General features: G+C 46.9%; 2 protein-coding genes across 9 annotated transcripts in view; one reads left to right on the top strand and one right to left on the bottom strand.

Moving 5' to 3' along the window:
* The window catches only part of FBXO34 (F-box protein 34), a 44,341-nt gene extending 36,644 nt beyond the window's left edge, over positions 1-7,697 (top strand). For all 8 annotated transcript variants that reach the window (XM_042799026.1, XM_042799027.1, XM_042799028.1 and 5 more), the window contains one exon: positions 248-7,697. In XM_042799026.1, the coding sequence (XP_042654960.1) occupies positions 248-2,441 (2,194 nt within the window). In that variant the 3' untranslated portion in view covers positions 2,442-7,697. The remainder of the gene's footprint in view (positions 1-247) is intronic.
* On the bottom strand, positions 2,967-26,066 carry ATG14 (autophagy related 14). Its single transcript, XM_042799030.1, has 10 exons — positions 25,849-26,066; positions 20,338-20,400; positions 20,160-20,202; positions 19,672-19,753; positions 14,777-15,014; positions 14,131-14,360; positions 13,557-13,674; positions 12,366-12,456; positions 12,170-12,255; positions 2,967-9,382 (listed from the first exon to the last, which is right to left on the bottom strand). The coding sequence occupies exons 1-10, from the start codon at positions 26,058-26,060 to the stop codon at positions 9,076-9,078; spliced, it is 1,470 nt and encodes a 489-aa protein (XP_042654964.1). The 5' UTR covers positions 26,061-26,066; the 3' UTR covers positions 2,967-9,075.
* Positions 26,067-26,138: the final 72 nt, after the last annotated feature.

Here is a 26,138-nt window from a genome sequence, read left to right on the forward strand (position 1 = left end):
TGGAAACAGATTTCTCTTAACAGGAAGATCTCTGCTATCCTTAGGATTGTAATCCTGTCGCAGGATGTGAGTAGAAGTTCTCCAAGGGTGGGTGTTGCAGCCTTTTCCTTTTTCATGTGGTTCTGTCTGAGGTGTGGGCTGCTGGGTGTAGAGCAGGCGGCGTGCCGGTGCCTACTCTGGGCCACCTCCTCTAACCCCAGGCAGGCATATTTTGCAACTATAACGTCTTCCCTTTCTGTTTTTGTAGGGTTTCTGGTATGCACTTAAAGCCATATCTCAAGTTACAGAAGAAAGAGCGATCTCCAGAACTAAGTCAGGATTCCCTGAGAGGCCCACCTATGAGCCATCAGAGATCAGCACAGGAAGAAAAATACACCAACAACTGCACCAAACTGAGCGTTTACCCAAAACCCTCCATCGTGACTCCATCTCAAAAGCTCCTGGGGATTATTTATCCAAATACTATGTGCAATATGAATGGGAAAGGTCCAGCGGACGGTCCGAGTGCAAGGGAAAAGAAGAACGCCCTGTCTGCAACGATTCACCAGGGAGAAGAAGGGGAAGGGCCTCTGGATGTCTGGGCTGTGGTGAAACCTGGCAATACGAAGGAGAAGATCGCGTTCTTCGCAGCCCAGCAGTGCAGCAGCAACAACCGGCTCGGCTCCATGAAAATCAAAAGCGCGTGGGATATCGACGGAAGAACAGTTAAACGCAGGAAAAAACCGGTAGACCTCAAAAAAGCCAGAATTCAGCTGGAAAGAATGAGGGAGGCGAATGCCAGGTGCTCCCAGCCGGAGCCTTTCGCCTGCGGCATCGAGCACTGCTCGGTGCATTACGTGAACGACAGCGGTGAGGGCGTGTTCCCGGGCCGGTCCCTCTCGGTGATCGAGATGGTGGCTTTTCTGGAGCAACGAGCGAGTGCTTTACTGGTAGACTGTGCGAAAACCTGCGCGCCTGCTTCTGCGACGAGGCTGGGGGCTCAGCCTAAAGGCGGTGGTGTGCTCCCTGGCTCAGAGCCTTGCTCCCCCGCCGGGCCGGGCGAGGCGCCCGCCGAGAGGGGCCCTTGCGGCAGTAGCGAGCAGCAGGGCGAGCCTGTGCGGGTGCTGGACATGGTGGCCAAGCTGGAGTCGGAGTGCCTGAGGCGCCAGAGCGAGCGGGAGGCCGGGAGCCTCTCGCGCAACAACAGCTTCCGTCGAAACGTGGGGAGGGTGCTCCTGGCCAGCGGCACCCAGCCCGAGGGGGAGGTGGGGAAGGGCCCCGCGGGGGTCTTGGCGCCGGGGGATGGCTTGGAGGAGGCAGGGGTGGCAGAGGCTGGGTACGGAGGGCGTCGTGGTCCTCTGGGTGACGCCGAGTTGTGGGACGGCGCCGGCTCGGCTCGGCCGCCGTTCCCTTCTGGGCTGGATCCTCGGATGGGGAACGTGAATTCGGGACCTGCTCACGCCGTGTTGGCAATAACCGCCGGCAGGAGCGGTTCTGAAACGCGAACTGAGCCGCCCAGAGCTCTGCTGTCTGCTTGCCCAGCTGCTGCCAGGTTGCCGCAGGATTCCTTGCAGAGCAAGAACGTGACTGTTGATTGTGCGTTGAAAGAGCCGGTAATTTTCCCAAAGCAGAGTCAGCACCCTGCGAGGAAGGAGCCCTTATGCATCAGTATCTCGGTCACCAAGACTGAGAAAGGATGCAGGAAAGAGAAGCTCTTTCACTCCAGTTCTAGTGAAGACCCGCTCCCAGGGAGGCTGTTTTTTCTGCCGGCTGACCAGCCTGCTGCTCACGAGCAACAGCCGCTACAGGAAAGTAGCCGAGAAAAGCCAGGAGAAGCAGCCCAAAATGAGGACGAGGATGCTTTGGCACCTGACAGACCATGCGTCAGAAACGACGTCCCTGCAGAGCCATCTGCCCTTTCTGTGCCTCCGACAGAAGGGACTTTGCAAGTACTTGATGCTTCCTGCTTGAAAAGGCAGGTTTCGCATGACTTTCTGGAGACCAGGTTTAAAATTCAGCAGCTCTTGGAGCCTCAGCAGTATATGGCCTTCTTGCCTCACCACATCATCGTGAAGATCTTCGGATTGCTTCCTACTAGGAGTCTGGTTGCCCTAAAATGCACTTGCTACTACTTCAAATTCATCATCGAATACTACAACATCAGGCCAGCGGACTCCCGCTGGGTCCGCGATCCCCGCTACAGAGAAGACCCTTGCAAGCAGTGCAAGAAGAAGTACGTGAAAGGCGACGTATCACTGTGCCGGTGGCACCCCAAACCATACTGTCAAGCTTTACCCTACGGGCCTGGGTACTGGATGTGCTGCCACCGGTCTCAGAAGGGCATCCCGGGCTGTAAGTTAGGTCTCCATGACAATCATTGGGTTCCTGCCTGCCACAGCTTTAACCGTGCTATTCATAAGAAAAGCAGAGGAGGAGGAGCAGAAGTGGAAGAGGAATACTAGTGCACATACACTTTCCTGCGAGATTGTCTGGGGGAGGAGGAGGAGATAGATTCTCATGCCTTGTGCTGTTTACAGTGTATATAATTGTCGTGGTTTTTTTTCACAGGGCTATGAAACTGCACATACTTAAACACAAGAGCCTTTACCTTTTAGATTAAAGATAGCTTTTAGTCCATCGATGTAAATAACACTATAAAAACTAATTGTACATACAGAGTCTACAGCTGGCTGAACAACGTAATCACTACAATGCAGCTATGATAGTGTTGCGGCTATAGTTTTGTGTGTTTTTAAGTGTCTCGTTTCAAAATCTGTATATCCTGTATAATATATGAATGTTTCTGAGAAGAAACTCTAAATAGGTAAAGGTCAACTTGTTTAAAGAATCTTCAGACAACTTAACTGGACAACCTTAAAATTAGACTAGGACAGATCCATTATAGTAGTGTGGCAGTGGATAAAAAGAGAAATATTATTGTATAGTCAGAATATAAAAAAAATCTTGTCTACCTTACCCATGTTGTCTTTTTTTTTTTTTTTTTTTTTTTTTACTTAAATAAAATGTGCATTCTAGATCTGCCTTACCCGACTTTCTCTTGTAAGACTTTTGCCCCAAAATAAAAATACTGTAAAACACGTGGCAGAAACTTGGTACTGTGATGTAGTTGAGATGTGCAGTGTGCTTCCTCTACAAACCTAATTCTCCTACTAAAAAAAGAAACAAACAAAAAAAAACCCAACCCAGACCTCTAGTATTTCACCAATTCCAGGTTTTCCTCTCCCTCCACTCAGCTGTGTGTGCAGCCGAGGCTTGACAGGGATTTTTGGTGTCTAGAAAGTCGGTGCTAGGTCTGTAAAACTTGCAAAAAAGGGGGACTTTCTGCTTCTGCGCTCTTGGCTCAGCGCCTCGCCTCTGCCTTGCGTGCTCAAGGATGGATTGCCTTGGCTCAGCCGTGTGCTGGAAGCTTTGCTGCCCGCTGCTTGGGGAATTTTTCCCTTCTAAGAGGACTCCTTGCCCTGCTCCGCTCTGCTCCAGCCTGTGCCCTCTGGTTCCTGAGGTGCGGGTCGGGGCGTTCGGCTAATTCCTCCAGCTCTTCCTGGGACCCAAGCGCGGCATCTCCTCCAGGATTTCCCCGAACGCATTCCTCTCCTGCAGGGCTGGGGTCCTGCTCTCCTCACGCCCAGCTCCGCTGCCCGAGGGCGATCAGCTGGGAAGTTTGGAATTGTACCCTGGGTCCCCCCTGCCCCAGCAGCCGCGTTCGGGTCCTGGGAGCAGCACCCGCCAACCCTTGCGGGCTCTGGCCTTTCGTGCTGTTGCTCTTTCTCTGCCCCTTTTTCCAGGATGAGGATGGGCTCCTGGTGATGGCTGCGGCTGGAGCGAACGGAACCTCTGGCCTGGTGCGAGAAGAGCTGGGGTCCCACCCCCGGGGGGGGGACACCTCCTCTGCCTCCCCCCGCCCCCCCAACCCCCAGGGGAGCGCCTGGGGCCGGACCGGGGCTCTCAGGGAGAGCAGAGGCTGACTGACCCAGCTCGTTCCGTTTGTGAGGAAAGCTGGTGGCTGGGGGGGGGGGGGCCAGGCTGAACCCCCCTCCCTCTGCTTTGCGTGCCTAGAACCGCGGCGGTGCTGCTCAGAGGGAGTTGGAGGACAGAGAAGGCTTGAAGGTGGACGCTTTTATTCTCCCTGTTAGCAGCAAGAGAAAGAAAACAGCCCTTACGGCCTGAAATGGGGGTTTGGTAAGCGCAGATTGTTCACAGTAAATTTAAAAGGGCTGTTTTGGTTTGCTTTGTTTTGTTTTTTTTCCCAGTCCCTGCTTTACCTGCTGCCTGCCACCCCAGGCGCCAGGCTCCCCTCCCTGCTGCTGCTCCGCCATCTCTGCAGTGCAGCAGACATTATGACAACCAGGAGGAATGAAATTAGAAATCTGAAAGGAGGGTGCGGCTGCCTTGTAATCAGCTGTGAAGAGGGAGAGGGAAAGCAGGATCCCTCATTAATTTGTGACTTCATTCTGTAACGGGGCGCAGGCTTCACCCAAGCTTCGATCTGCTCCGGCGGCTGCGCTGGGATGAGCCGCAAAACAACTTTCTGGCAGGAGTGGTCTTGCCAAAGCCATCGGCATCAAAGGCCTCCAGTTCAATTTCAATTAAGGAAGAGGGGGAAGAAACTGCTTTCCTGCCCCCCACCCAAGGCTCTGGAAAACTTGAGATAACTCGCACCAGGCTGACAGCGGCGAGGAAAGTCCCTGCAAGGCTGAAATAGAAGCAGTGGAGGAAAATATTTTGTAACTAGATAAGGGGCCAGTGAGGTAATTATTTTTGGAACATGGTATGAGATTTTGGTCACCTTTATTGAACGAGAGGAAAAATTAGAATAAAGTAATAGCTTTGGGCTATTCTGTTCCTTGGAGCAGTTAAATAGGGAGGACAAGTTGCTCTTTACCCTATCCCCGCCCTCCCCCCAGGCTGGCTGAGGAAGGAGGGCTGGTTTATACATCATTTACAACATTGTTTGCAGAAGCTATCCCTGTCGCACAGCACTGCTGTTTGTTAGAAATTGTTTTACAGAACAAACTTCTGTGCCCAGAAGCGGGTTGGTTTTGAATGTTGCTAGGCTGAGCTGCCTGCAAGCTTTTTTTTCCCATGAAGTAGTAAAGTGCAGATTTCTGTTTCTTTAAGGGCCCGTTCAGGGAGAACCCAGGGTCTGATGAACTTTCTTCTAAGAGGCAATTAAAAAGCGGCCGGCGTGCGGATTTACAAAAATCAGTGTTCAGAAGAACCGAGGACCAAAGACCGTGCTGCGCACTCGACTTCCCTGCCTGGGAGCGGTTGGAGGGTCTGGACTGAATTTCCAGATACGCCTGTGAAGAAAGCGTAGTAACGTTTCCCTTGTTTGTAAGCTTCCAGTTTTCATCGAGCTCTGGGGGCTCCTGGCACGGACGCCACTGAAATAAAAGCAGCCCGGGGCTGAGGCTGGTGTCCGGGCTCTCGCTCCATCCCGCCCGTTTCCGCAGCAGCCTCTCCTCTCCCCTCCGCTGCGGCTCTGCGAGGCTGGCGCAGAGCTCAGCGCCCCGGCCCCGCTTTCTGCAGCTCCTGCCCCTGGGACTGCCGTTTCACACCGATGCACCCGGCTGCAGTCCTGCTTCTTCCAAGGTGGGGATGGTGCTGGAGCTTCACTCGGGGCTCTTTCTCCTCCCCCGGGGCAGCCCTGGAGGGGGGGACAGGACTGGGGGGCACTACGGGGCCGCCCTCCTGCCACAAACCCACCTTGGCAGAGGATGGAACCTCCTGCTGACAGCACTGCTTAAGCAGAAGTGACCCAAGCGCCGGCCTGAGCCTGAGCTGAGCTTGGAGCCAGGCTCGGCTTTGCGCACAGGCTGCTTTCCTGGGGGGCCCTGACCCAGGCAGCAAACTGCCCCCCACTCCGCGGGCAGCAGCCCCAGGCTCTTGGCAGTGCAGCAGGTAGAAGGCCCGGGGGGGCATCAGTCCTCCCCCTCGGGTAGCTGCCACAAAAAAAAAAAATTAAAATTGGGATGGGCTGTTTCTCCAGCAGTAGCCCAGGGCCTCCGAGGCTGCCGGCTCCCACGGGCAGAGCTTGCCTCTCGGTGACAAACACGGCCCCTTCCCACCCCTGTTGCTCACACAACGCTTCGCTTTGTTACCTCCTCCAAAAGACACACGCTCGTGTCCTCCTGAAATGACCTTGGAAAGAGGAGCGTTGTCCCTTGCACGCAGAAGGAATTCCGAGGCCCAGCATCTGCAGACACAAACGTCACCCAGCAGAGGAGCAGTTCAAAGCCAGGCGTGCGCGAGAGATTTATCTGTTTACATGTACATACAGGGACACGTGTGTGTGTGTGTGTGTTCTGCAGGACCCCTGTGCCTGCTCCAAGGGAGATGCAGTTATTTTATGTAAGAGTCTTTTTTTAGAATGGGTATTGCTTATTTGACAACTGTACGATTGCACTGTAACAGGTCTGGTCCCCGTGATGCTTCAAAGGCTGGAAATTCTTGTGTGCTGCCTCAGCATGGTTAAAAACAAACCACACAGAAATACCAATTATAAATATACAACTTTAAAAAAAATTACTGTTAAAGATTTATTGCAATAATACAATAAAATTTAGAAAAAAAAAAAAAACAACGAAAAAACACATTTGTGTTTAGTTACATCTAGTTCGGAAGTTGCAGAGAGAGGCCCCGAGTTTTTGCAGGTGGCAAGCAACCCTTGGGTGTCCCCCCCCCCGGGACCCTCCAAAGGGACCCGATTTTCAGCGGGGGGCTGGGCTCCGGCCGCCACCCCAGGTCACTGCTCACAAACAAAAGTCACGGCCTAAACTGAAATTCCCACGTTCACGCTACGCAAAGTGTTCTGTAAACTCTCAGCCGGCTGTCTTCAAATATCTACAGTTACAGATACTCCTGCCCTCCCTCCCCTGCCCCCAAAACAACCTGGAAAACTAATCCTGGCAATTGCACTCAAGGTTTGGACACACGCAATTCTTCCTTAGCTACACCTGTGCAAAACACTTTAAAAAATAAAAACAAAATGTATTCTGTTACAAACACATTTTGTGAAAAGACCTATCCCAGTGCATTTTAACACCCTCGCAGTGCTCTTGTGCACTTTCAGAATATGACATGGTTACAAATAAATTATTTGGAAAACATGATGAAGTATATGGCTTAAAAAGGTTTTTTTTTGTGTTGTTTTTTCTTTCCCTAAGTAAGTAAATGACGGCGTACGAAGCGGAATCATGGCCTGACCTTTAGGGGTTCAAAGTAGCACAAAGGCAGCAATGAAAGAGTGACTGAAATGCGTATTTAAAAAAAAAAAAAAGGAAGAGAAGATATTTCTATGGTGGGGTCCAGTGCAAAATAAACGGGGGACCAGAAGGGGCCGCGCCACGCTAAGAGCCCAACATACAGCCCCGGTATGTGCTGGTCGCTCAGAATCGCAAAGGATCCGAGAGCTGCAGGTGAGTAAAGTGCCATGAACTGAACAGTGACCAACCCCTCCCGGCCCCGGCCCCGGCCCCGCTCGCTGCTGGGGGCGCCGGGGGGCACCGGCCCCATTCAGGCCGCAGTAGTCAAGGGGGTCTGGGCTGTTCTCTTCAACCCAACTATGGGATGTAGACCAAAAGAACGGCAGGATTGAGGCGGGGGGGTCTTCATCTAACAGTGTGTGTGCTGTTAGTGCGGAGTCAAGGGTCTTTGGTTTGGAAAAAAAAAAAAAAAAAAAAAAAAGAAAAGTTAAGAAAGTATTGACAGCAGATGCCCGTCCCCAAGGCCAAAAAGCTGCTGAACGGGGGGGGGGGGGGGCTGGGAGCTGTGCTGGGAGCCAGCCCCGCAGCTGGAGGACGTGGCTGGCGCATCGCTCCCCGCGGGGAGGTGGGACAGAAACCTCCCCTCGTGGAGGGACCGGAGGATGCTTTTACCTTAGTCTAGCACAGTGTCCCAGCTGCGTGAAAGGTAAACCAGACCTCGGAAGCCTCACTGAGCAAACCCATCTTTAAGTAATACACCCCGCCAGGCGGGCAAACGCATCCGTCAGCCTCGCACCTTCTGTGGGTTGTACAAGCGAGGCAGCTGCGCTGTGAGCATTATCTGCAGGGAAATGAAATCAACTTCTTGGCATTCAGTAAGCAAGGGGAAAAAAAAAAAACCAAACAACCAAAAAAAAAACAAAACACCAAAACAAACCCACCATAAACATAAAATAGAACAGGGTTCGAAACGCATGGAGCCTGGAGACTGTGTGACTTCACTGAACCAGCTCGAAATGAGGTTTTTGTAATATTAAAAAGTGGCAACATGGTGTCGTAACCAATTATTGCAACAACGCAATCCTGTATCAGCATCAAATGTGGGTCTAGCTAAGAGAACGTCCAGTGTTTCTTTGGTGTATGATATTAAAAGAGCCTGCGTGCTTTCGGCAGCACAACACGGAACTTCTAGACTACCTGCCGGTGGAAACAGCATGAAACAAGCCAGTTTTCTATGGCAAAACTGGGTAAAGATTCACAACCACATCTAAAATAAGAGCAATTTGCCATGTGAATTCCTGTCCATGCTGATTCTTTGTATTAAAAATATGGCAACAGAGATTAGAAAACATGTTAAAAATGCATAATTTTCATGTCCTGAATGAAAAAAATTTAGAAATACGCATTTTTGCGTTATGCAAGACAGATTTAAAACACACACGAACAAAAACCCTGTGAGGAGTTAAGAACATGGAGAACTGCACTTGCACCACGCTCCAGCCTGCCCACTGAGCAGTCTTCTCCCTGCACTCATCCCGATCCAAACGCTCCAAAAAAATCTGTTTCTTCTTTAGGAAGTAGAGCTGGAGGCTGCTGGGTCCTTTTGCTTGGATACTCAGCAATGCAGCCAGAACCGAGACACAAAGTGCCGGCACAGAATCCCTCAGGAGTACGTAGCGAGCTAATTTACAAAACGTTACCGTCACAGTCATCTTGGGTAAATAAAAAGGTTTTTCTGGTTTACAAAACGGAAGTCTGACCTTTTCTTTGTTCCAGGCACTACTTAACTGAATAGGTAAAGGTTTACTACAGCATTGTCGGGGAGGGATTCCTTCCTTCCACAAATCCTACGATCCCTTTCTTCCCCTGCTCGTTAGCGATGTCCAGTGTAGGCCTTCAGCCACGAGGTCACCGAGGCGGCAGCGGACGAGATCATTCCCCCCGCGCTGCTGCTGGCAATGGGCTGAGACACCTGCGTGCTCTGGCTCTGCAGCATCTCCACCTGCTGAGAGGGGATATCGCAGAACCTGGGGCTCGGCAGATTCTCCCAGTCTGTCCCGAGGTCTGTCTCTTCATCGCTGACGTGCTCGTCTCCGCTCTCATCTGTTTCGCCGGTGGCGCTGGGATCCACGAACTCCATGGAGTCTTCGAGATCAGCACTGATTTCGAAAGGGCCAGACCTGTGAGCACGGACACAACCGCCGTCAGCCCGCTCGGTACCGCGCAGGGGAGGGACCGTCCCTTCCCTGGTACGAGCCCTAGGCGCGCCAAAGCACCCTGCTCGGTCACGCGTACAGCAGAGGCACGGAAACACCTCTGTGTTTATCAGCTGGCAGAGAGAAACTCGCTGCCTACAGAGATAACTGTATTCTGACAAGGGAGAAAAGAAAACAGTTGGCCAAGGAAGCGATAGCTGGGTTCCGAACCAGGGAGCAGGAACGGCGGAGCAGCTGTTCCGCTTTGGCGGCGGACGGTGAAACTTGTTCCCCCAACAGAAAAAGCTACTGATAATAACGCACGGCTCCGCTGGTGGAAATCTCAGCTTCATGTGGGGAACAGGTTTTATTTTGGTCGCTGGCCCTGGCCAGGCCCTGACGGCTGCAGCTCTGTCGGCGAGGGGAAGGGTGTAGTTTACAACTTACGGAGCTGGGTCGGGCACAACTCGCTAGTGGAGGCTTCCCACAGCAGCGCTTCACCCCGAGCAATATCTCAACACCTTTTTTACCCCGCGGCTGGTCAAACACTGGAACCCGTTGCCCAGAGATGCTGTGGAGCCCCCACTGGAGACACTCAAAACCCCACCGGCCACCCGTCCTGAGTAACTTGGTCTAGTTGGCTCCGCTCTGAGTGGGGCGATGAGCCCCAGTCCTGCCCAAACCCACCTGCGTGTGACTCCGACTTCCCCGCTGCCACTGCCCGGCGGGAGAAGCAAGTGCATCCCACCCCATCCCACCCCATCCCACCCCATCCCACCCCATCGCGCCAGAGCGCCGGCGGCCAACACCTGAAACACCTTTCCTGAGCCAAAGCAGGTGGTTTCGGAGGCGGCAAAAGGTGGATTCCCCACAGCAAGCAGCGTCCCTGCCAAAGTTCACTCAGTGAAACAGGAGCAAGAATTTGACACGGGTAAGAGTGTTTCTCCAGCCCTACTGGGAGAAGCAGCCTGAAGCAGCGATTTAGCGTGGGAAATTGTAAGGCAAAGAATTAAAGCTAGGTAAAATGGTAGGTATCTAAAAACAGTAGCTTATAAAGGAGACTATCGGGCAACTATAGGGCTAGATATCTAAGGGAAAATAAAAGCAAGCTGCTTGCTGCAAATTTTGCAGACAGCTGAGAAACTGAAGGTAAACACTCCTCTTTCATAATCCGGAAAGGAACGGGAGCGCTGCCTTTTGGCAAAGCATTTTGCTTAACAAGGCAACATGTGAAGAGAGTCATCGGGTTTAAGGCCAGAAGGGACCATTAGATCATCTCAAGTGACCTCCTCTATAACAAAGGCCATTACGTTCCACCCGCTTTCCCTGTCCTGAGCCCAGTAACATCTGCCTGACGAAAGCATTCATCCCAGAAACTCATCCAGCCTTGACAGGATGACATAAGGAAACAGAGACTCCCCACCTTCATTCCTGCAGGTAATTAATCTTTGTGTTAAGCGCATGTGCCTCATTTCAACCCAGCTCAGACTCTGCTTCCAGTGGTGTCTAGAAAGCCATTCAGTAGCCTGTATTTTCTCCCCATGCAGGCGTGGAAATGAAGTCATCTCTCAATCTCATCTCTAGCGAGCTAAAACAGTTTTACAGAGGCTAAACCGTGCCCCTCACTGGTAGGTATTTTCTCCAACTGTTTCCCGTAACCTCCTCTTTTACTATGTGGTCCTGACTGATGCCTGTGGAGCTCTAACATCTGCACAGTGAGACCTGCTGTAGCCTCTGGAGCTTTCACAGCAGCTGCTTTCCAGGACACAGTTCTTCATTCTCTGGGTATTTCCTGCGCTCTCCTTGTTTTCAGGCAAGCAGCAGCAAGCACAAAATTTTTTCAAAGTTGTTACAAAGATTTGGCTCCCCATATCTTTGGGCTGAATCAGTAGGGATATACCCGAAGAACACAAGGTAAGTGGTTAGAGGCATGCATTCAGTTCCTCTTAGTGGCACTGCAGGTTTTTTAATAAAACTAGATATGTACACGAGAACAAAATGGAAAAGTAGATTTCAGACCATTAATGTGTTTGAGAGGGAATAAAGCACTAGTCAGATGAAGCAAATATTTGCAAACTGTCTCAGGCACAAGTGACTTGTGACTGAATTATCCCAACAGGAAATCAATGTTGTTGGCTTTCTTGTATTTAAGTTGTTAAGAAAAAAAAAAAGAAGATTATTAAACCTGGTGCGTGCAGCCCACAGGAACTGATATTCTCTTCATCACCTACTAAGTTAACAGAAAAGTTGTCTCTAATCTTAATTTAAATATAAATTAATATCATTTGAAGTGTTGACTTTGGTCTATGGTTTTCATTGACTGGAAGTATTTTGGGAAAGGGTTACCTGGTATTCATTTTAGGGTTTATATTGCTGGATGCTCTTAGGCATTTACATGTTGGCAAGATGTGGGCAGGGTCATATCTGGAGCGCAGGGAGACTGCCTGGCATATGTGTTGCTGAGCCATGGAGGGAAGGAGTTCCTGCTTCTGGGTGTAGGGAAGCAAATCCATAATCAGCTACAAAGCCTCCAGCTGAGCCTGCCATATGCAGAAGCACAGCATACACACATCTCTGAAATCTAATTTCCTACTCAGGACCCCCTTTTTCTGTCCTCTCGTCTCCTCCTTGTGACTACCCTGATTTCTGACGTGCTGAGGACTGATCAATAGGTACAGCAGAAGAAAAGAATTTCCCTCCTAAGTAACAAGGCAAATGCGTAACTTCAAAAGGGATTCAGTCACAGGTGAGTTGAGATACTGCTTTTCTTACCTGCCCAAGTTCTCAGTGTCTGGGCTGACCAGGTACATAAGGTTCCTGAGCGTATGCAGTGGGTGCAACAGATCTAAATTTACATGCTACCGTAGGGAAGGTAAGAAAAAGACATGATCAGTTACTGGAGGAAACCTGCAGGCACAGTTGCTATTTTCAAAGCTATTTAAAGAATCCAGATGTGTATTCCCCCTACCTGAGAGAAGCAAAGGTGAAGGATATTAGCATTCAGCTTCTTCACTGCCCGTGTGAACCTGTGTCTGCTGAGATTCTCTCCACAGAACTCGCTGTTGAAACACAATACACACACACACACATATACATATATATATAAAGCAAAATGCTGTGAAAATACACCTGCTGGAGGCATCAGCATTCCGTGCCCTGGCTTCCTAACAAATCCCAGAGTAAACATCCTCACAGCGAGCACTTGTTTAAACAGCACAGCCAGTTTTACACGGCTTAGGAGATTAATTTTTCACCTACCAAGACTGTTAGCATTTCATCAGCAAGCACTGCTTCCCTTGTCTCACCGGTTTCAACAGGACAGGTGACGTAAACTGTACAAAACTCAAAGACCCACTGTAGCCAAGCTATTTCGGCTCTCCTTTTAAATCTTGCATAATGTCCTGTTCCTTTCCTTCTGTGAAGACTGAGCACCCAAATAACAGTATACAAAAAGCCTGCAGAGACCCTACACAACTTTTGTGCCTTCACTTCGGCAGCCATTATTTTAAACGCTTGAAAGAACCTCAGCAACGTATCTGAGACCCCTGGAAGACTGAGCAGGTCTACAGCTCCCTCAGTACAGATCCCATCTGCTCCACATAGACATTAAAAACCTAACAGTGCTTTTGATTGCAAATGGGGTTTACACAATACGCTCCCAGACGTCTGGCAACCAGGTACGTTCCCCACTGGTGTTTTATCCTAAAGAGAATTACATTGCTGTCATGCCATATTATAAAGCCTCGTTCTACAGCACTTGATGTAGCGGTGCTATTCAAGATGACTAAGAGTTGCTGAATTGGGCTGGGATTTTGTAAAGCACGGTAGGGTCTCGTAAAATGAAGAGTGCTATTCACGGACTGTCATATTTCGTTTCTAATTTGAGGCTGCTGAATACGTCAATTAGAAAGCTGTTAGCTTCAACTACGATGGTTGGTCTACACTCTCAGGAGGTAAAAAAGGAAGGAGGGACTCTTGACTGTGGTCTAAAATCCTACTAGCCCTCCACCCAGAATTAACCAGCACAAAAATCCACGAGCCAACCACCGTTACCATAAAAGCTGTTCCAAGTAATGACTTTGCTCCCAAAGCCAAACTGAATTACGATCAGTCAAAATTGGTCACTGATTCACCTCCTCAGAGGCTTGCATTTACTTGCCTGTTGCAGAGCTTCTTGGGCAGGTTTACATCAAGTATGAGAGACAAAGTGTTAACAAGCTGGGTTGCATAGCACAATGCAGCACTGATGGTATAAGCAGGGTTATTATGTTCCATATCTGAAAGAAATGCAAACATCATGAAAGTCTCATTTTAAATGAAGCCTCGGTGGGTGTGTTAATGTGTTCCTGAAGTCTACTCTGGAAAATGTCATTTCTCAGTATTGAGAACAGCCTGAATCCAGCAATCACGTACAGTGAAATCTGTCAGAAGTTGGTAGAAAATAGTAATTCTTGGAATTCCTCTTAAAACGATGGCATGTGAACCATGTCAAAACTGTGAATAATTAACTTTACCTCTCTGTTACATTGCACTGGGTCTCAGTGAGCATTTCCTGCAAAAGAGGATTTCAGTGGACTAATCCCGATACCGGTATTTATTTCTGACTCTGGTTTGCCTGGGTGAGAACAGACAGGCCGGGCTACTGCTCTTCAGTGCCTTCTGTTGGCATCCAAGGCTGCCAGTTCTACAGCTTCTGGAGTGTCCCAGATGCCTACTCAGACCTTGCTCCTTACCTGGTCCTTGTGTAGTCTTCTTCTCTTCCACCCAGTTGTAATACGCCGAATAGTCTCCGTTATTAGGAAGGGTTATCCAAGGCCCTGTGATGCTGATGCTGGTGTCCCCGTTATGATCATCACACACCCATCTCCCAGAGAGATACGTGGTTCTCCTGGCTTCCGCGAGCTTGCTCACAGTGCTAGAGGTCATAGCATTGTCACTCTCAGAAGACACATCTGCAGGATCTCTGTAACACCCAAAAAGGAACAGAGTGTTTTTAAAGAAGTTTTAAAAATATAAATCAGAGATGCGCTCGGCAGGCACTTAGCCAGATTTCACAGAGAGCAACACGCTTGCAGAAACACTCCTGCAGAACTCCTTATTCCCAAAACTACTTTCCTCTGTTCTGGGATTTTTAATTATCTATTTTAAGAAGTTTAACTTTGGAAACACACCTCAGGTCTCTTAGTGGGGAGATGCTAGCGCCTCCCGATTCTTCTCTTCTGGATCTCTATCTTTGGGTCAGATGCTTTGCCTTTGGCAAACACCTCCTCCTTCCCACAGATGCTAAGGGAGTCAGAGCGTCTAGCTCAGACTTACATGACTCACTTCTGGGTGTCTAAAGCTAAGCAAAACGAGTCCAAAAGAATAAGCCTCCTGTACCTCATGCTTGTCTTTACTTCTTCAATGGGAAATATGACTGATGTTAGCTCCAGGATATGCGTCCGACGAAGATTTGCCAGATGCTCATACTGGGTTTTCAAGTCATAGGTTTTTTTCTCCACCAAGTCTCCCAGCTTGCGGTTATGCCTCTGGATCTTCTCTTTCTTCTCCTGATGCCGCTGAGCCCTGCGATAATGCTTCTGGTTCTCCTCTTTAATTCTCAGAAGCCCCTCGGCATCTGTGAAAGCAGCAGATGTTAGCCTTGGGAAAGGAGCTGTGAGGTACTTGTAGTGAGCCTGAGAAAACCATTATTAATATCTATAGAAAACAAGATCTATAGCCCCTTAAAACAGAAAACCCTGCTAAACTATTAACATTTTTCCAGCTGCTAAGTGATACAACTTTTTAATCTTTTCTGAAGATCTCTGAAGAGACTGAAATTGGGATTAATTTTCCCCTATCTTTTACTCAGCTATTTTTGGGTTTGGAGCTGAAAAGCCAAGATTTCACAGTTTAATTAAACTTCTGAGGTAATCATCATGACAGAAATAGCTTGACTGTACACGTTTGCATGGTGCTGGCCAAAAAGACATGCATTGCTTGCAGCCAAAATCAAGTGCAGATAACATCTTCCTTCACCACTTCTGGCACCACTGCTGCTATTAGTGTGTGTTACTTGGGCTTTGCGCTCACGTATGTGCTCTTAGAGCACTTGGATCACAATGGTGCAGCCTTCTCAGTTACCACGAGGGAACACTGCCCATCTCCCTTTCCAGTCACAAAATGAAGAATGTGCTTGTGTACTGAAGTGCTGCAACTGCCTGAATTTACTATATGTGTCAGGCACACTGAGGCTCGGAAAAAATATCCTTCAAGAGCATCTGCTGACTCTCCTATGAAATAATTGACTGCAGTAATGCTTCTACAAACAGATGGTGCTAAAGATGGTGAGTTAGCCACCTCTGTCTTTCAAAAGCATAGGAAAACATTTCTTATACACACTCTCCAAACCCGTGTCTCGAACTCTTAATGTACCCTGGTTTGAATGAGAGCCCCCATCTACTAGTCACTCCCTTCCCATTTTTATGGCTGAAAAGAAACAGTGTCAGTCAAGTGCTCTTACAGCACGGCATCGCTCTCCTGTAATCAAGAAGTGGGATAACTGTCCCTTGCACAGAAGGGAAGCACTAAGCCCTGACATCGTTTTACTGATATATTTTGATTGCAAGGCACAGATGAGACCGGAGCTACAGTAAGAATGCTCTGTGGCATCTGCTACCCAGAATTACATACTACTATAACCAGCAAAACCTCTAAGCAGCTATACCCACCTCAAACACCACATTCAGATCGCCAGTCTTCCCAATAGGGGAGCACAAAAATTCAAGGCCACATGCAAAGAACGGGATCCCAGACCGACTCCCACCCCGCGGGTCTGCGCCAGCCACGCTCAGCGAACACACAAAACCCTCCGGCTAGTCCTGGTTTGCACCTGCAGAGCTGGAACCGCACAGACCTCCGGCTGGTCCCTGCTCTGTCAGGGTGGGAGGCCAGGACTGCTGGTACCCCCCAGCGTGCCTGTCCCCACAGACACTGAGCATGCTTTCTCTGAACGTTGGGAATTCGTTCTAGTCCTCTAACTGACGTGTCACGATCCACGATGTGTTTGGTAGGAGGGAAGGTCTGATGCATGGGAGGTGCAAAGTCCCAGATTAAAGAAGGTGAGACGTTTCCCCGTGCAGATAAGAACTAATAATCCTCAGGTTTATAAAACAAGTGACCCCCTGTTAGAGGAACCATAGAAAAATCGACTTTTCTCTGAGCAATACCAAGAATCCCTACGTGTCAGCTAGTAATTCAGTTTCCTTTAAGCATTCCTGTAACATCAACAGAAAAATCAATTAATGCTTGCATTCATACTCCCAAACTCTCCCTATGCATAAAGAGTAAGAGACAGAGGAGGAATAAAATGTCCATCTGTTCAATTTTCACATTTCTGTTGTACTTTAAAAGCTACTTTTTCATGAAATGAACTCCCTTTTCTGAAGGTCCAACAGCAATTATTTAAGAAGCAGGCGAGAACACAACACTGTACACACGTTTCCTCATTAGCAGTCTCAGTGTGGAAACAACTGTCCTTTTTCTGGCATAGCACCTCTGCTTTATGACCCAGTTTATGAGGTGATTAAAATTTGTTCCCAGAAGTATTTCAGGACACCACTATATCCCACATTGCCTGATAAATACAAGCACAGGCACACCGATCTCTGCCCAACACAGAGCTATGCTAGATATTTGCAAGACTGTCTCCTTGAACTGTTCTCCACAGACATAAGGTAAACACACATATTTTAAAACCTTATTTTAAGCAGCACCCATTATTGAGGTACCTAGTCAACTGCAAAAGCAGAAGCCTGATGTTTAAGAAATTGTTCTTTCAGAAAACTAAACTATGCCATATGCAGAAGAGAAACAACCTTCTACATTTTCTATTATGGTCCAAGAGTAAACCAAGTTGGGTTCCTGATCTACTGGCTACCCAGGGCAAGAGTTCATTCTGGGTCTATCTGCAAGAGCAATTTTGGGGTAATTGAGCTAACGACAGGTCAGCTGGGCAATAGTTAGGCCAGTTCATGGGTGAAATCTAATCAAGTTCACTGTGAATCAGAGAAGTTGCAAAAGCTGCAGGTAATACACTTTGCAGAATAGTAGATAAGTGGAGGAATTCCATTCCCCAATTGGTCCTAGCATTTTGCCACCTTAAGAGCTGCATTTTGAGAACAGGTGACTAAGTTCCTCAGAGTAATGTTGACTTCCTCTTCTCCTTTCTCCATAGGCTAAAGAAAAAATGAATTATCTCCTTCATAATAATCCTGCCTATGGAAAAGCTTGCTTTTCTTCACCTTCCTCTTCTCTAAACCAAACTGAACATCAATTTTCTAGCCATTCCTTGTGTTTAATTCCTAATATTCTCTTCCAGACTTTCTCCATTTGATTTGTATCTTTCTTAAATTGCTCAAATTGGACACCAGACTTCCACTGAGGCAACATCAATGCTGGGCATAGCGGGACAATTCCTTCCATCTTAAATACAACACTTACGTTGGTATAACCTGGAGTGAGGTCTGAACCTTTCTGGAGCAGAATAAGGTGGATAATTTTATTTAATTTGCAATTCTCCAGATCCTGTCCTGTCAAATCTCACCACCTTTGGTTTTTATGTATCTCTTTCCTAAACAATATGCACTTGACTTTGTCCTTTTCAGATTATATTGTCAGTTTACCTGCATGACTTTGAATTTGATCCTTTTCTCCACAGAAGTCATATCATCATCCCCCTTGGCTTCCTCCATTCCACCTTCCTATTCTACCATGTAAGCGATTATGGAAAATATTGAACAAAACTGGGCCAGGAACCGGCTCCTGCTGAGCTCCACCTGTCTCACCTCCTCGGTTTGACAAGTATCACCACTCTTTGACTGCAGCCTTTCTAGCCTTTCGTGTCAACCTCACAGCGATTACTCCCAGAGCAAACATCTTTGCTTGCTCATGAGACAGTCTGGGGTAGCGCCCAAAGGCAAGGCATGTTGCATCTTCTGCTTCATGCTCCGCTTGACCCCCAGACAAGGGGTTGATTTGACATGGCCTATTCTTAACAGTGATGACTATTTTTAATTACCTTATCTTCTAGCTACCTGCAAAGTGGCCAGAGGATTATAATAGGATGACTGTGTCATCAGTTTAAGGTTCTGCCTTCCTCCAGCCTTTGAAAACAGATACTGTTTTCACTCTGTTTCCTGGGACATCCTCTCTCCCTCATGTGTTCTCAAGTGCTCCACAGACTACTTCAGCTTGTTCCTTCAGTTCCCTAAGGTGAATCTCATAAGGCCTTGTGCTGACATAATCAAAATAATATTTAGCTGGCTCTTTTCTTTCCTTAGCCTGCAGTCCTCATGTTGTAAAATTTAATCTGGCTAAGCAGCTGATCACATTTTCTTTGTGAGAAGATGAAGCAAAGGCGGCGCTGAATGCTTCAGACTTCTCTGCACTGCTATTTGCTCTATTTTCTGTTAACTAGCAGACTTGCCTACTCCATCTTTTCCTTAATATACATTTCTTATTGTTACTATCCATCCTCCTTTTATTAACTGAAAATCATTTAGCATCTCAGCCTTTTTGATGTTATCACCACAGGCTTGTGCTATTCCTTTGACTGCTCTCCCATATATGCCTCTGCTTCCACTCGCTGTATAGCTCCTCCTGAATTTCAAGTCATAAAAATGTTCCTGATTCAATCAATATGCTTCTGAATATGGTTCCTACCTTTCCTCTGCATGTAGGTTGTAAGGAGTGCTGCATATTCTCTTCTGAAAAATGACCCTACAAATCTCATGTGTAAAAAAATTTAATGAGTTTCAAAACTGAAGCTGCTGAATGGTAGCAACTCACCAGCCTATGCCACATTTCAGTGACTCTTGCTCAAGCAGGGTTTTAGGATTTCTAGACAGGTGTGGGTTAAAATCCATCAGTTACGTGAAATTTGTAACAGCTGCAAAGTCCTTTGCTCCTCTCTATCAAGTGGAAGTGATCAGAAACACTACACTGAATAAAGCCATCTCTAGGGACGAAGCCAAAGTCATAGGCTGCTAAGCACTTACTTTTAAAGCTGTTGCAAAATGTTCCCCATCCAGCTGAATAATGTCTACTGTTTGCTAATTAAAACTCAAGCATAAAAGGGCTAAAATTCACTCACCGATTTGCCTTCAAGTTGATTTAAGAAGCGACAGTTCGGAAATTCACCATTTTAAAAAAGCTAACATTGAAATTCACATCAACTGATTTTTCACTCTAAGGCACAGAGTTTTCCACATCACAAAAGCACAGGCATTACTCACATCTTGTCATTTCATCATTTTCTTTGCAAATGGTCTGTTTCAGCTGCTCAATCCTCATCTTGCAAGACATTATTTTCCATCTCTGAAAAAGAACATTCAGCAACTCTAGGGCACAAACGACTTCAAACACACTGACTAATGATTAACAACAAAGCCAGCAGCTTTAGTGCAAAAGTAGCAGGATGTTCTTAATTGGATCAGACGAACAAGTAAATATTTCATATACTGCTTTGTGCACAGAAGAATGCTACAAACCAAATGCTTAGTATAAAGTCAATCAGTATAATAAGTTATTGAACAAATATCTAGTAAGAAATTAAAAGTATTGATGGTTTGAAGCACTCTGCTTGCAGAGCCAATTTCAGTTTTGCTTACAAAATGCTTTTTGAGAGCGCAACACAATGCCCTCAAGGTATACTGTAACTTTAAACTATGAGATCTAGGAATTCAGGAAGTTTAAAAACTGTGGGACACTTTAAACAACTCACCAGCTGATCAGTTATCTCCTTCCCTTCCATGGCCTTCAAAACACTAGAGGAAAAAACATGATTAAAAGTTTTATGACTATCTGGAGTATGTCTGTCTCCAGCAACAATGCATTAGAGAGACTGTTTTGTTTTTCTGAAAGTTCCTATGGTTTATTTTCATTTAATAATTACAACTTACTGTTTCTGGAATTCTCTCTGTTTGGTTTTAAGATGCATCAGCCTTTCTTTCTTGTCTGAAAACCTGGAAGAGATCAAGTGTTTTTATTGATATTTTGCACAATATGGCATTGTAAATTGTCTGAAAAGATCAAAAGACTGAAGCCTGTGGGAGTCCCTAATCTCAACTATCTGTCTTAATCTTGGGAAGCAATGGCTAGAGGTATAAAACTCTTGCAGAACTCTAGAGCATGTGTCTCACAGGAATTGCAGCAGAACCTCTAAGCTGAGGAAACATCATACTATTGAACTTGTAAGCAAATTACTTGCTATTTCTAGAAGATGTATAGCTTAGCAATACCAATATTTTGTGTATTAAGAAAAACATGTAGTACTCTAAAAACCTTTAGTCACTGGAGAAATTAACAGTACCCTCTCAGAGACTGTAGTGAGTCCAAACTGCGTTATTTCACAAGCTGTGATGGTATTAGCTGAGTCTGCCCTGATAGTGGGAAATGCAGGTTTTCACACACCGTGCACCGCATTTTCTCCCTTCTAATGTGAAAGTGTCTCACACTTTATTCATTAATGGGTCCAAATGGGACAACACACTCAAGATTTTTACATGACATCCAAATCTTTCTTCTATTAGTAACAGGAAGAAGTTGTATTGTCTTCTTATTTCTACTAGGTACTTGTAGCCATCACATGCCCATGACCCAAATATCTGCTTGAGTTAAGCTCCACTGATGTCTGAGGTATAGGAACTACAAGGACCTGGTCAGAGGGAATATTTTAAGGATTCATCATTCTGTGTTTTCACCCTTGGAATACACAGCAGCTGCATTCTGCTCCCCTCCAGGTTCCACCATGTGTTGTGATATACGTTTAAAGAAAACATGAACGATGCATACTGAGAAATTACAATGAAGCATGAAGTGACAAAGCTAACAGTAAGAGCAAACAGCAAGGGAGACAGCCAAGAGATTTAGACAACGTAAAAAAATAGCAAATCTGGTTTGTCTTGTGCCAGCATATGGCTTCCCAGCTTTCCTTTGTGTTTGTGATGTTAACCAGCACTGTCCTGATCCACACCTCAAAAGTGTGTCTTTGGTTAAGTCCAGGTACAGAAAAACAACTCATTATATCTCCCTCTGCAACATGCAGAATAGACAATTTCATCCTAACAGAGGTCTAACATTTTACCAACAACCCACCAAGTCCTTTATTTCAGGGATATCTGAGCTTTATTTAGAACAAATTATACAGTAGTCCTTGACAGGATGGCATCTTGGGCCTCCCTCTCTGCTCAACTCCGTGGGCTTGATTTCAGGTAAAACTGTAAAATGTTTTTTTCCTTGAAGCAATGAAATCTGGAAGCTTGGTGACTAACTTTGGGTTCAGAAAGTGTGTAATCATCCTTCTACATGACATGAGCATGAAAACAACAACACAACTCTGACTCCTGCCTTCGTAGTCAACCAAAAATATCTGTTTTCCTTCCAAAACAGACCAAAATCAAATGCGGGTGCTCGGCATAAAAGCCAGAGGCCACGCGTGAGCCGGAGGAATGTGGCGCAACTGGAGCCCGGCTGCTCAGCCCAGCGCCTTCACTCTTCCTGTGTGTCCTCACACCACCAGTCATCATGGAAATTACAAAAGTGCACTGTACTAAGACTCCTGTTTACCAGAGAGAAATGCACACCTACTGTACCCCTGACCTTTGGCTCCAACCAAAAATAACTTGGCCCAGAAACACAGCACTCGGCAGTCACACAGGGAAAGAGAGCTGGGGTAATTTGGCAATTCTTGTTTTCAAAGCTGGATTAATGGGCATGGAGTCTGACTAAACGTAATTATCCAAATGACATCCATCACATCAGCAAAAAGTTGAATGATCTGTCAAGAATCTGGGACTAAATTAAGTTCTTACTGGGGAGGGAAGATAGAAATATTTGTGAAAGGCTGCAAAAATTACAGCTCACCACGCACTTCAGCAACTATGTCAAACAGCTCCTACAAACTTCTTTAGCAGGTTTCTCTTAAGCAAACATTTCCATTTCTTTATATAGCCCTAATTTTAATTGCATTGCATCGTGTAACTAATTTTTCTATATATATCTACAGCCTTTCAATTTGGCAAAGAAACAAAGCTTTGGATGAACAGGAACTCCCATAAAATGTAAACTGAGAGAAGGAGAGAGCTCAACATCTCAAATTATCCGTTAAATGTTTCTCTTTCCTCAAGTCTTATTACATTAAGCTGAGATTTTCTACAGTTACCTGGCTTATTTCCACATGGTCATAATTAGAGAGAAGCAACTAGAAGGGAGGACTTCCTAATCTATAGGAATTGATTAATGCTGAAGGAGTTGAGGACTGCAGTAGATACATCCATTACTGTACCTATTCACAAGAATAAAACTCCCTTGCTGCAAAAAGTCACTATTCCTAATCATAACCCACATCTTAGAGAAGTCAGACAGGCTTAGACATCACAATTATATTGTCTTTGGCTTTTGCCATCTGCAGACACAGAAAGCAAAGCAATTCAGTACCCTTGGAAAATACACCCTGAGAATTTATGTATATGACAGGCTGGAATAAACTCCTGGCAGCAAGAAGAGTCCCTGAGCTGAAACCAGCATCAAGATGCCGGCTTAGCTTTTGAATATACAACACATTACTAATGAAAAGAAGAATGTCAGCGATTATTTTACTGGAGGACTTCCGGACAACTCATCCTTAATTGTAGGTGTACTTCAATAATGAATCTTAACAGCTCCTCAATCTCTCCCCCTCACAGACACAGGGTGTGATTTTTGTCAGACATAGGAACAATTTTACTGTAGCTTCTACAAAAATTAGCACACAAAACAGTCCAATGAAAAGAAATCTGCAATAATTCTTACTATTTGAACATGAAATAAAATCTCTTCTCATAAGGAAAAAACACAAGAAAATTCTGAAAATAAACCACCACTGGATAACAAGGGGTAATACTCGCTTTTTTCACTTTTCACATGAGACAACAATCCTTTTCCCCAATCTGTAACACTTCAAGAAGACAAATGGGAGGCCCGAGTGACCCCATACACTTCTACATTCTGAATTTCTCACACGATGCTTATAAGCCAGACACACAGAAAAAACCTTGTCATGACCCTGTCAGCCTCCTCCAGCACCGGCTGTAACACTGATCTAAAATTAACCCAGGTACTACTAGAAGGCATAAAACAAACAAATAAATAATTATGACAGTAAACACGACCTGAAATCCAGCCAGTTAACTGCACCTGTCCCTGCATGACTTTGCCCTGGTGTGTGGTCACTGTTTAAAAAGTCGCTCCCTCTCTCTGTGCTCACATCACAGGAAATTCATAGACACCTGCTCACAGCCTACAAAGAGGAAAAAACCTGACCTCTGAAGCGACACGCTCTTCCTCACTTTTATATCAGTCATTCCAAGTATTAATTGTAGAATGCAGACAAAATATTTCAAGCACAGTTTTAAAAATAAATAATTCCATTATCTTCTAAAGAACAAGAAGAAAGACAAGCTTTACAGAGCTTTGTCCCTACACTGAGCGTTCCTGCTTCAATGGAGCATGCTTATGCTGTTCATGTTGTGTTATTCCTATGTGTTACGTTGTTCCTTTAATTCATTAATATGAAGTTGCTGTTTTCAATGAATCGCACTACTGCTTGGGAAGGTATTAAGCAGCAGGAGAAACAAAGCCTGGGGAAATCGAGCTTATAGGGAGGCTCTAGGAGAATAGAACAGCAGTGATCCCCACAGATGGGGATCCACATGATGTCCAGACAGAGGGGGGAGTGGGAGGGGGAAAGACAAAAAAAAAAAACCAAACCAAACCAACTTACTTCCTGCAGTTAAGAAATTCCATAAATATACATAACATTTTCTAGCCACAGAGGAATGGGACAGTTAAAGCATTTGGGAAGATGCAGTGAAAACTGTCAGACAGAAAAGCTGATCTTGTCTCACATGAGAAGATATGAGGAAGGTAAAGAAGGTTTTTTTCCAACAAACTGTTGCTTTTGATACTTTGGCAAAGGCTGCTTCTTTATGGTTTCATTTCTCTGATGGGTAGAGAAACTTCTTAAGCCTTGGTTAATACAGAACAACAGTGGTTCTACTGTAACAAAGACTACAGTTGAATTTCTATAATTAAGCCTAGAGTGTAATGAAAATCTTAAGGCTACAAAAGGGGGAGGAAAAAAATGCTTAATTTATGTTCCAAACTCCAAATCCAATATTTTCATGGAAGCTGCAGATAACCCCAAGCAGTCTCACACAAACGCGAGTTTTCCGCCTATTTTAGAAAGACTAAATGCAGTTTGTGGTTCTAGGACACAGTTTTTAATGTGAAAAAAAAACATCCCAACCAAAACCCAGCTGGTGGCAGACTGAGGTCTCAGTTTTGCAAGCTGATTCACGCCGGCTGACACCCCGTGCCCACTCCCACCAAGGTCAACGGAAGAAAGACGCCGCTGTCCCCTTGGCTGTTCTTGTGTTTGGCAGAAGGATGCAAAGAGCCTTTGGTGCGAGGACCCTACCGCACCACACGCTGCTTACCACCTTCCCAAAATAGTTCAAGAAATCACTCTCAACAGCTGCTAACAAAGCTACAAATGAAGCACCAAGAACATGGTGTCAGCCAAAAAAATCAGAGCTATTCCGGAGACGGCGCTGGGCAGACTTTTTAAGAATCAGGGATGGACATGCTGCGAGCGACAGCTAAGGAGGGGTGATCTGCCTCTGAATCATATAATGAGAATATTTGTTTATTGATGTAACACTCATTCAGCTGCCCTCCCGTAGAGCCAACGCTTTGCAAAAAGGAGCAGGAAGGTGCGCGATTAACTCCAGTGGAGTATTTCTGTAATTCTAAAAGGGGGCCCCCAATTAGGATTAGTTATATAGACAGAAAAAAAAACTTAAAAAGGTGCCATTTTCTTGCACACCTTCCTGATTTTGTTTAACAATTTAGCAGACTACCCCTTTAACGTGTGCTGCTGAAAAACAGATACACATTTCAAATATCCTACCGCACAGCTCTCTCTTTACCCTGAACTGCCTGGAGCTTCTGTTGGCCACATCAACACGGGCATGCCTGCTGACAGCTGCACCTGACTAAGTGAAAGGCGGAATACTACATTATTATTAATTATTATTATAGGCAACGCGCTGCGGGTGCTGCTCTGCCAGCGCGGGGCAGCCCCCCACCAGCAGCAAGACCGTTCCCCCATTCCGCCACCCCACGCCCCGTTTACTGCTCCCCACGCCGGGGCAGCGACCACAACCCACTCCCTCCCTCCCCCCCCCCAAAAAAACCAAACACAAAACCTTCCCCCCGGCCCTAAGGGGGGCGGGGGAGGGGCTGCCCAGCGGCGGGCGAGGCGGGGCGGGGCAGTGCGGCCCCCCCCCCCCCCCCCCCGCCACTCTCGGCGCCGGGAAAGCGAGAGGGTGTCCCGCTCCCCGCCGCCCCCGTCCCCTCAGGGCCACCGGTACCTTTCGGAGTCGCGACCGTCGAAGAAGACGAAGTCGCCGCTCCGGACGCACTTGGCGCAGGTGAGGCGGCGGCGGGTGGTGTTACAAAGCGGGCACCGCTCCACCGCCACGTACAGCCCTTCGGCGTCCTCTTCGGTGCCCCGCAGAGCCCCCGGCCCGGCCCCGGCCCCGGCCCCGGCGCCCTGCGGCCGGCAGCCGCTGGGAGACGCCATGATGGGCTCCCCGCGCCGCCGGTCACGTGGGACTTTGTTTTCGGGCAGGGGCATTGTGGGAAGGAGGAGGGGGGGCAG

Source organism: Tyto alba, unplaced genomic scaffold (assembly GCF_018691265.1).
Source record: "Tyto alba isolate M040663 unplaced genomic scaffold, T.alba_DEE_v4.0 Super-Scaffold_29, whole genome shotgun sequence".
Classification (NCBI taxonomy): Eukaryota; Metazoa; Chordata; class Aves; order Strigiformes; family Tytonidae; genus Tyto; species Tyto alba.